This window comes from Mixophyes fleayi, chromosome 7 (genome assembly GCF_038048845.1).
Source record: "Mixophyes fleayi isolate aMixFle1 chromosome 7, aMixFle1.hap1, whole genome shotgun sequence".
Lineage (NCBI taxonomy): Eukaryota > Metazoa > Chordata > Amphibia > Anura > Limnodynastidae > Mixophyes > Mixophyes fleayi.
The window spans coordinates 24564581-24576481 of NC_134408.1; the positions used below are offsets into that span (position 1 = coordinate 24564581).

General features: G+C 44.9%; 1 protein-coding gene across 1 annotated transcript in view; it reads right to left on the reverse strand.

Annotated features, from left to right (window-relative positions):
* The window catches only part of LOC142097513 (glucagon receptor-like), a 45079-nt gene extending 33494 nt beyond the window's left edge, over window positions 1–11585 (reverse strand). The window contains exon 1 of the mRNA XM_075179405.1: window positions 11528–11585. Coding sequence (XP_075035506.1) covers window positions 11528–11584 — 57 coding nt within the window. The 5' untranslated portion in view covers window position 11585. The remainder of the gene's footprint in view (window positions 1–11527) is intronic.
* Window positions 11586–11901: the final 316 nt, after the last annotated feature.

Sequence of the window (11901 nt, forward strand, 5' to 3'; positions counted from 1 at the left end):
TTCTCTACGGTTAGCTGTGTCCAGCACACATTGTGTGTTTCAGGTACATTCTGTACTGCAGTAAGAATGGAAGGTACATTTACCGTAGAGACCAAAGATCTTTATAACAATGGGAGTTTCCAATATGTCATTGGTGCAGGTAAAATCTTGTTGTTGTTTTTTATGTCTACAATTTCCTTGTGTGTTTGTGCACTTAGAACATATACTGCAAATGACGTGCAACATACTGTAACGCTTCAAGACAATGCAAATAGAAATTAAGGTAATGCCTCATATTAATATCATCTTTTCCCACCGTCAAGGTAAACGTACACATTAACGATCACAGTCAATATTGGTTACTAAATGAACTTTACCTTCCCCTCCTCCTTCAAACATGCTGTTGTCTCTCCGATACTCAAATAAAAGTCCGCCGGCCCTTCCTCTCTCTCTGTCTAATTACTGTCCTATTCCCTCCTTCCTCTTGTCTCCAAACTTCTCCAACGGGCTGTCTACAACTGCCTCACCTTCTTCCTCTCATCTCACTGCCTCCTCCACCCACTCCAATATGGATTTCGCTCCCTCCACTCTACTGAAACTGCCCTCACTAACATTACTAACGACCGTCACCAAATATAAGGGACACTTCTCCCTTTTTATCCTTCTCGGCCCCTGTGCTGCCTTCAATACCGTCTACCACTACCTCCTTTTGCAAACTTTCCAATCTATAGGTCTATGTGACATAATGTTCTCCTGGTTTTCCTCCTACCTCATAACCACTTATTTTCAGTCTCTGCAACCAACTCCACCTGCCCCCCTCTTCTCTTATCTGTTGGGGTCCCACCAAAGGTTCAGTTCTTAGCCCCCATGCTCTTCTCCCTCTACGCCTCCTTCCTTGGTGACCTCATCAGCTTATTTGGTCTCCAGTACCACCTTTATGCTGATGACACCCAAATCTATCTTCCTCCCCTGACCTCTCCCCTTCCTTTATGTCTTGTGTCTCCTGCTGTCTCTCGGCCATCTCATCTTGGATGTCCCCGCACATTCTTAAATTAAATATTTTCAAAACTGAAATAATCGTCTTCCATCCCCCTCCAGGGCTCCTTCACTCTCCCCCCTCTCCCTTTCTGTTGATAACATTACCCTCTTTACTGTTCCTCAAGTCCGCATCCTAGGGGTCACCCTCAACTCCTTCATGTCCTTCAAAGCTCACATTCAGTTTGTCTCCAATTCCTCCACCTCCGGAATACATCCGACCCTTCCGCACAATGGAAGCCACCAAAACTCTTATTCACTGCCTTATAATATTTTGCCTTGATTACTGTAACCTTCTTCTCTCTGGCCTTGTCCTTCTTAAGTCTATTGTCAGTGCTACTACCGCCTGCCTTATCTCTGTTGTCCTTATCTTCCAGTTACTACACCGGCTCTCTGTGACCTACAGAATTCAATTTAAACTCCTGAACCTCACCTACAAACTTCTCAATCGATGCTCCCCCTCCCCCCACATCTCCAAGCTTATCTCTACCAAAACTCTTTACCGCCCATCCACTCTGCCAATGACCACCGTCCCACTCCCACCTCCAGGACTTTGCACGGGCTGCTCCCCACCTGTGATACGAACTCCCATGATCTTACAGGTTAGTCTCTATTTTTCAAGGCTGCAAGTGCGTCCTTAAAACTCATTCCATCACCCTCTGTACCTCTAGGCCTGCTTCCCCAGCCCTGTCAACTTGAGCTCGGCCTACTTCACCTTGGACATAACCAGCACTCTTACTCATGGTCCTGTAAATAACTTGATCTACATTTTTAAGTTACAAGCTATCTGTGTGTAATTTGTTTAATCAGTATGTCTGATATTTGTATTGTTCTGTTTTTCATGTATTATGTAAGTGTTATACAATGTTGTTGTGTGTACATTGTATACTACTGTAAAGGTCTTGTATGGCAATGCAGACTTATTATAAATAAAAGAGAATAATAAAAATAATAATAATAATAATAATAATAATAATAATAATAATATAATAATAATAATAATAAATTTACTCATAATTGACTAACCACCTTTGTGTGCAGATGGTGGTGCTGGGTGTTCTTGGCAGTAGGAGTCCCCACCCCCCCTTAAGTGTGTGCCTGTGGTATGGGATAAATTATCCATAATACTTAGGATTTGGGGGTTTTCCCAATAAGATATTTTTCCCAATAATTTGCAGCACCATGCCTAACATACACTAAGACCCCCATTTATCAAAATATCGCAGAGATTAAAAAATCAACTTATAAGTAAAATATCAACAGGGCATCTTGGCGATATTCAACCAGTACTGGAACGGAGTGGTAAGAAACACAGAATTTGACAGCAGATAAGAACCACTTGGCCCATGTTGTCTGCCCATTTTAAAAGGGTTATCTAACCGCTTTGCCCGATCCGCCTATGTGGATATGAACATGCGTGAGCCAGCGTACATGGGCTACAAGCTCCAATCAAATGATGCTTCTAGCTCTATGTTTTCTTTAAAGTTCAGTCTCAACTGAGGAAACATTTCAAGCTACAATATATAGCAAACATAGTGTTAGCTTAGAATAGCAAGTTATTTTTGCTGTCAAGTAGACCTTTCTATTATCCCTTATTAAAAGTAACTTTAAATATACTCACATATAAGAGGAAGTTGATTAATGCAATGATATAAATATGCTCAGTGTGGAATAATTAGTGTTTACACCCCAGGACTCCGAAAATTACTGTTGCTCAATTATGTGATAAGCAATCAAGAATAATTAAAAACTGTCTCCAACTTGGGTTATGCTAATTGCAGCATTCCATGATGACAAATGCTTTACAACGTAAGAGACACGGGTGTATCACATTCCCTCATACACTGGACAGTTTCAATGCACCATCGGAGGGGGTAGTGTGTGTTTTCCATTCTTATTTGCTTACCTCCCAATAGTGCCAATTTTGGTGTGACAGTTCAGTTTGCCAGACCCTAAAAGGGATGTGGTTTAATACAAGGGGGCAGGGCTTTGTCATAATGTGGGCTTGGTTGTCAGATCGATGTGGGGTTTGGTGGATTGTTGGGGGTGTTGTTTAGGCCAATCAAATTTTGGGAGGTAACTACTTGCCAATCAACACACTTTGGAGGGGTCAATTTAGTTGAAATTAAAAGATATTTCTATATTTTTTGCATTAGAGCATTTATCAATCCAGGGTTAAGAACACGAACCCTGGCATTTTTACCTGACAAATTCCTAAGGAGCAGCATGGTGGCTCAGTGGTTAGTACTTCTGCCTCACAGCACTGGGGTCATGAGTTTGATTCCTGACCATGGCCTTATCTGTGTGGAGTACTGGTAGGTTAATCGACTACTATCAAAATCAGAGATGAGCGGGCTCGGATTTGCTGAATCCGAACAGCCCCGAACAGTGCGGATCCGAGCCCGATCCGAGCACTGTTCGGGTATTACCTGCGGACTCGAAACTCAAAATGAGGCATTAAGTCATAATCCCACCGTCGGATCTTGCGAGATTCGGATTCTTTATATTCCCCGCTTGCCGCCGCCATCTTCACTCGGGCATTGATCAGGGAAGAGGGAGGTTGTGTTAGTTAGTGGTGTCCTCTGTCCTGGTCATTCCTGGTGTGTTAGTTAGTGGTGTCCTCTGTCCTGGTCATTCCTGGTGTGTTAGTTAGTGGTGTCCTCTGTCCTGGTCATTACTGTGGTTCTGTCCTGGTCAGTCCAGTGGTGGTGTCCTGTGCTCTGTCCTGCTGAGTCCAGTGGTGCTGTCCTGTACTGTGTCCTGCTCAGTCCAGTGGTGGTGCTGCCATTATTCCAGTGGTGTTGTCCTGTGTCCAGTACAGTGGTACTGCTATAGAAGTTCACTGATCCTGCAGTATAAATCCATTGGTACTGCAATATAATAACTACGTTCACTGATCCTGCAGTATAAGACTATAAGTCCTGCAATATAATAACTACGTTCACTGATCCTGCAGTATAAGACTATAAGTCCTGCAATATAATAACTACGTTCACTGATCCTGCAGTATAAGACTATAAGTCCTGCAATATAATAACTACGTTCACTGATCCTGCAGTATAAGACTATAAGTCCTGCAATATAATAACTACGTTCACTGATCCTGCAGTATAAGACTATAAGTCCTGCAATATAATAACTACGTTCACTGATCCTGCAGTATAAGACTATAAGTCCTGCAATATAATAACTACGTTCACTGATCCTGCAGTATAAGACTATAAGTCCTGCAATATAATAACTACGTTCACTGATCCTGCAGTATAAGACTATAAGTCCTGCAATATAATAAATACATTCACTGATCCTGCAGTATAAGTCCATTGGTACTGCTGTATAACTCCAGTCCAGTGGTACTCTCCTGTGCCGCATATAATTTTTAAAGGATTTGCCGAGTGTGTGTGGTTTAGGGGTACGCTCTCTTGTGCTGCATATAATGGAGTACCAAAATTTGGAGGATAAAGTAGGGAAAGATCAAGAACCACTTCCTCCTAATGCTGAAGCTGCTGCCACTAGTCATGACATAGACGATGAAATGCCATCAACGTCGTCTGCCAAGGCCGATGCCCAATTTCATAGTAGAGCGCATGTAAAATCCAAAAAGCCAAAGGTCACTAAAATGATAAAAAAAAAGAAATTGTAATCATCTGAGGAGAAACGTAAACTTGCCAATATGCCATTTACGACACAGAGTGGCAAGGAACGGCTTAGGCCCTGGCCCGTGTTCATGACTAGTGGTTCAGCTTCACACAACGATCTAAGCCCACCTCCTCCCCCCCCCTCTAAAAAATTTAAGAGAGTTAAGCTGTCATCAACAACACAGCAAACAACTCTGCCTTCTAAAGAGATGTCATCACAAATCCCCAAGGGGAGTTCAAGGGTGTTGGTGGTTGCGAAGCCTGACCTTCCCATCACTGTACGGGTAGAAGTGGCTCCTTCCACCATTTGCAGCACGCCCTCTGCATATGCTGGAAGGATCACCCACAGTGCAGTTACAGATTTGGATAATGAAGGTGTCAATGTTGTACACCGGGAGGAGGATATTGATGTAGCTGGCGCTGAGGAGGAACTTGACGAGGAGGATGCTGATGTGGTTATCTTAAATGAGGCACCTGGGGGGGAAACAGTTGTTGTCCATGGGATGAAAAAGCCCATCGTCATGCCTGGGCAGAAGACCAAAAAATCCACCTCTTCGGTCTGGAATTATTTCTATCCCAATCCGGACAACAATTGTATTGCCATATGTAGTTTATGTAAAGCTGCAATAAGCAGGGGTAAGGATCTTGGCCACCTAGGGACATCCTCCCTTCTACGTCACATGAAGACCCTTCATAATTCAGTGTTTAGTTCAGGAACTGTGGCTAGGACCGTCAGCAGTCCAGGGACACCTAAATCCCTTGGTCCTGTTGTATCCACACCAGCAACACCCTCCTCGTCAATTTCCTCCAGGATCTCGATCAGAGATAGTCCTGCAGGCCATGTCACCGGCATGACTGAGTCCTCTTCAATCTGGGATTCTTCCGGAGGATCCTGCAGCGGTACGCCTACTACTGCCGCTGCTGCTGTTGCTGCTGGGAGTCGGTCATCTTCCCAGAGGGGAAGTCGTAAGACCGCTACGTCTTTCACTAAACAATTGACCGTACAACAGTCGTTTGCCATGAGCATGAAGTATGACAGCAGTCATCCTATAGCAAAGCGGATAACTGCATCCTTGACAGCTATGTTGGTGTTAGACGTGCGTCCGGTGTCCGCCATCAGTGGAGTGGGATTTAGACGGTTGATGGAGGTATTGTGTCCCCGGTACCAAATCCCGTCTAGATTCCACTTCACTAGGCAGGCGATACCCGGGATGTACAGAGAAGTACGAAAAAGTGTCCTCAGTGCTCTGAAAAATGCGGTTGTTCCCACTGTCTACTTAACCACGGATATGTGGACGAGTGGTTCAGGGCAAACTAAGGACTATATGACTGTGACAGCCCACTGGGTAGATGCATCGCCTTCCGCAGCAACAGCAGCAGCTGCATCAGTAGCAGCATCTCCGAAACGCCTGCTCGTTCTAAGGCAGGCAACGTTGTGTATCACCGGTTTCAGTAAGAGGCACAACGCTGACAACCTCTTATAGAAACTGAGGGAAATCATTTCGCAGTGGCTTACCCCACTTACACTCTCCTGGGGATTTGTGGTGTCGGACAACGCAAGTAACGTTGTGCGGGCATTACATATGGGCAATTTCCAGCACGTGCCATGTTTTGCCCACACAATAAATTTGGTGGTGCAGCATTACCTGAAAAGTGACAGGGGTGTGCAGGATATGCTTGCGGTGGCCCGGAAAATTGCTGGACACTTTCGGCATTCTGACACTGCCTACCGAAGACTCGAGCAACATCAGAAAAGCCTGAACCTGCCCTGCCATCACCTCAAACAAGAGGTTGTGACGCGCTGGAACTCCACCCTCTATATGCTGCAGAGGATGGAGGAGCAGCAAAAGGCCATTCAAGCCTACACAGCCACCTACGACATAGGCAAAGGAGTGGGGATGCGCCTGAGTCAAGCGCAGTGGAGACTGATTTCCGTGTTGTGCAAGGTTCTCCAGCCGTTTGAACTTGCCACATGAGAAGTCAGTTCAGACACTGCCAGCTTGAGTCAGGTGATTCCCCTGATCAGGCTATTGCAGAAGCAGCTGGAGAAAGTGAGGGAGGACCTGGTAAACCATTGCGATTCCACAAAGCATGTAGCTCTTGTGGATGAAGCCCTTTGTACGCTTTGCCAGGATCCGAGGGTGGTCACTCTTTTAAAGTCAGAGGAATACATTCTGGCCACCGTGCTCGATCCTCGGTTTAAAGCGTATGTTGTGTCTCTGTTTCCGGCGGACACAAGTCTACAGTGGTGCAAAGACCTACTGATCAGGAGATTGTCCTCTGAAGAGGATGGTGACATGGCAACAGCTCCTCCGTCATTTTCTTCCACACCTGTGGCTGCGAGGAAACAGCTGAGATTTCATAAACGACCCGCTGGCGGGGATGCAGAGAACATCTGGTCCGGACTGAAGGACCTGCCAACCATTGCTGACATGTCTACTGTCGCTGCATTGGATGCTGTCACCATTGAAAAAATGGTGGAGGATTACTTTGCTGACACCATCCAAGTAGACATGTCAGACAGTCCTTACTTTTACTGGCAGGAAAAAAAGGCAGTTTGGAAGCCCCTGTACAAACTGGCTCTATTTTACCTGAGTTGTCCCCCCTCCAGTGTGTACTCCGATAGAGTTTTTAGTGCAGCCGGAAACCTGGTCAGTGAGCGGCGAAGGAGGTTGCTTCCGCAAAATGTTGAGAAGATGATATTCATAAAAAGGAATTATCAATTCTTCAATCAAGACCAGCAATGGCCTCCAGAGACTACAGAGGGACCTATGATTGTGGAGTCCAGCGGGGACGAATTGATAATGTGTGAGGATGAGGAAGTACACACTGAAGGGGGCGAGGAATCAGAGGATGAGGATGAGGACGACATCTTGCCTCAGTAGAGCCAGTTTACTTTGTACAGGGAGAGATGAATTGCTTTTTTTGTGTGGGGGCCCAAACAAACCAATCATTTCAGCCACAGTGGTTTGGTAGGCCCTGTTGCTGAAATGATTGGTTTGTTAAAGTGTGCATGTCCTTTTTCCGCAACATAAGGGTGGGTGGGAGGTCCCAAGGACAATTCCATCTTGCACCTCTTTTTATTCTTTGCCAGCTCGTTTTGTGGGGGTCCAAACGAACCAATCATTTCAGCTACAGTTTTGTAGGCCCTGTCGCTGAAATGATTGGTTTGTTAAAGTGCGCATGTCCTATTTCACCAACATAAGGGTGGGTGGGAGGGCCCAAGGACAATTTCATCTTGCACCTCTTTTTTTGGCATTATATGCTCTTTGGGGCCTAGTTTTTCAAACTGCCATCCTGTGTGCCACTCCTAGATGGGCCACGTGTTTGTGCCGCCCACTTGTGTCGCTTAGCTTACTCATCCAGCTACCTCGGTGCAACCTTTTGGCCTAAAAACAATATTGTGAGGTGTTCAGAATAGACTGGAAATGAGTGAAAATGATTGTTATTGAGGATAATAATAGCGTAGGAGTGGAAAAAAAAAAAAATAAATCTCGATTTTAGCAGTTTTTATGCTTTTTAAAAAAAAAATCAGAACCCAAAACTCAAAACCCAAAACCTTAAGGGGGGTGTTTTGGCAAAATACATTAGATCCCAAAACCTGAAGGTAATCAGAACCCAAAACCCAAAACTCGAAAAGTGGCCGGTGCACATCCCTAATCAAAATTGAAACTCCCAGTTCCCGCCACATCTCTCATCACGCTCCTGCAGCTATCACCAAGGCAGCCAGGAGGAATTTCGGGTCCCGGGGACCCTTCCTTAGCCACTGTGGGGGGCATGCCCACACTATATTAGTGTCTCCTCCCACTACACAGACAGACTAGGGCCCACAGGCAGGCCCAGCTATAGCCCTTACCTCACTCATCACAAGGAGCATGACACTTACACTCTTACGCCTCTAGGGGGCAGCACACACAAATCAACATAAACATTCATAGAGTATATAAGCTACGTGTGCACTGTAAATGACATTGCCATGTTCACATACTTACCTACTCCCGGAAACTTGTTTTCCGGGAGAGGGGCTTGACTGGAGGGTGGGAGGGGGCAGAGCGCGGCCATTCAAGTCATTTTTGCCCCGCGATTGCCGCACCCCGCCCCCTCCCACCCTCCAAAATGGCGCGATTCACCGAGAATCACGTCAAATTACACGATTCTTGGTGAATTCCGGGATGCGGGAGAAATGCCAGCTCTCGCGGGAGCCCGGGAGACTGACCCGAATTTCAGGAGTCTCCCGGACTTTCCGGGAGAGTTGGCAAGTATGCATGTTCATCAATATTAGAGGTGGAATTTTTGGGAGATTTTTGTTGCAATAAAAACTTGATTTTTTTTATTTTATTTTAAATTCCCTATAATTTGCCTCTCCCATAAAGGTCACTGCCGGCATCAACTACCTCAGTATATGCCCACTCCAGATTTTATGTAGACAATCTACTATATAAATGCCTAGTGGCGTGTGTGGAAAAAAAAAAACAAGCTGCAGCGCCACCTGCTGGGCAGAGTTATACACTGACCTATATATTTCTTGAAGGAGAAGTGACAGTTGGGAGTGGTTGGTGGTTGCCGGGGGTGACAGTGGGGAGTTTTTAACACCTTAAGTAGCTTGATGAAGGATGTGGCGATGAAGATGAAGGATGAGGTGATGGAGAAAAATTATGAGGTGGTGACATGTGGACAAAACCACGTTAAAAAAGGGCACTTGCATCGGGAAGTAACGCTCTTCCCCTGAGGAGGCCTGGGCTAGGCCCAAATGCATGACAAGAACCTTTTTAACACCTTAAGTAGCTTGATTTGACTAGAATGCATGAGTATCATGCACGGGTTAACTTGTGTATATATATATATATATATATATATATAAAGAACAAGAATGTTGTTTATCTGACAACCGGCATCAGTTTTATTATACGCTTTACACATTTAGTTTTGCTTCAAGCATTTGCAGCATTATTGTCTGCCCACTACCTGCCCACGCAGTCAGTTCTCACGGCAGCTGAGGCCACATTTGTTTTTCATCATGAAGATGGAGGACAAAATTGTAGAAGGAAAACAAGATAAGAGCCCATTCCATATAATAAAATTGATTTAGTCTGTGTGTCGATCAATACTACATTTCATGCTCACATTCTAGGCAGAGGTCTATGAACATGTTTCTTAGTATTATTTGCAAAACTGAGCCGGAACATACGTGATACAAAGAAAGCCTAGCGCATCATACATCCTGCTCTTTAATGAGAGCTCTCTCCCAGATACTTTTCCGTTTTTTCTGAGCAATTGTACAAGGTAAAATGTTATCCAACAATGGCACAGTGGGCAGCACGGCGGTTGACGGTTTTTACCAGTGGTGGGTCATGAGTCCAACTATGGGCTCTATGTCTATCTGTGTGGAATTTGCATGTTCTCCCCGTGTTAGCGTGGGTTTCCTCCACACATTCTCCGATTTTCTCTCAAACTTAAAAAACATATGGCAGGTTAATTGACTGCTGACTATATTTGCCCAAGCTATGCATGGGGTGCAGGGAATTTAGACTGTAAGCTCCAATGGGCCAGGGGCTGATGTAAATAAATATCCTATGTACAGCGCTGCGTAATAAGTTTGGCGCTATGTAAATAAATAGGAAAAAGTTGATTCTTTTTCTATGTTTTGACTTTATAATTATAATGATTTTCAATTTCTCAATTCCTGCACTGGATTTTCAGACATATTTGACCTCATGATATGAATACATGGGGGTAAATGTATGAAGTTACGATTTCTGCAAGTCGCCAGAAATCGGTGACTTTGCAAAGGAAATTTAAAGCGGCCATGGCTTGTAAAGGCAAGTTTGCCTAAAGACCCCAGCAGTCACAGGTGGTGAAAGTGACAAGAACAGGTAGGAGAGAGCAGGACAGTCTGACCACTGTTTTGATTCTAGTGGGACAATCCCGATTTTTGGTGACTGTTCTGCCCAATCTAAGGGGCGGGCCAAGACTGTGTATTCTTTATATACTACGCTATGGTTCTAGCTGTACTTTGTGGGCTGACCACACCCCCTCTAGTAGTTTGGTTACGCCTCTCTAGTGGCTGGCCACACCCCCTCTGGTGGCCCCCTACCATTGTATCCGCCGGTGGGCCCTGCATGTCCCAGTCCGACACTGGTTAGAGCTAATACAGTAGAGCAAATTCAACATGCTTGGGATAGACATAAGGATATCCTTAAAAAGAACTATTATTGTTATTATTATCGTTTATTTGTTTGGCGCCACAAGGTTTCCGCAGCGCCGTACACGGTACAAACAGTAGACTATACAGGGTAAAAACAGTACAGAACAATAAACACAAAGTACCAGAACTCCAGAAACTCCAGGCAGGCAAATACAGTAGAGATGGAGCGGAAGAACAGGTATGGAGACAGGAGGGAAGAGGGGCCCTGCTCATATGAGCTTACATCTTAAGGTAGGGTAAACAAAATAGGCACAGAAGGGATCCAGTGAAGCATAGGGGAGAGAAAAAAGGGTCCAGGGAGAAACAGAAGAGGTGAGAGGTTAAGTGGATGGTTGGTAGACCTTAAGGAACAGGTGAGTTTTTAGGATCAAATAGGTTTTGAGGTTACCATAGGTTAAAAAGTGAAAAGACCAGATGGGCCAAGCGGTTCTTATCTACCGTCAAATTCTATGTAATATGGATGTAAAGAAAACAGGTTTTGCTACAAAAGAAAAGAAAATATACTGTGTGTCCATTAAAGGTTCCATATTACGGCTCAACAGAGCAAAAGCACCATTTAATAAAATGCCACAATTCCCTGGGTCCAATAATAGCAGCAATTATTCTGAAGGGCCCCAGGGAAATCATGTGGTAAATTGGCGAAGGTGCACTCAGTGTGTTTGTCACTTACCTGTGAGTGACAGAGAGTGCAGAGGCTTAGGAACGAGAGCAGAGGTGAGGGCTTCATCCAGCTGAGGAATTCAAAAGAGAAACAGGGTCAGGAGTGGGCGCAACATCAGTGACAGAGCCGCAGATTATCACTCACATCTAGACCTGCAAACCAGCTCTCTAGAGAGCGCTAGACCGAGAGACCTACGGAGAGTCGCAGAGCATTGCTTACACCGCTGCAGAGTATCTCACAAGTGACCTGCATAGCATCACTTACAGACTGACGTAAACCCCTACAGAATGAAGGAATCTCTTACAGCTAATTTATTAACCCATAGCCCTTAATTAGTCAAATTAGAATATGATGGAGGATTAGTGTAAGGATAATTCTCAGGA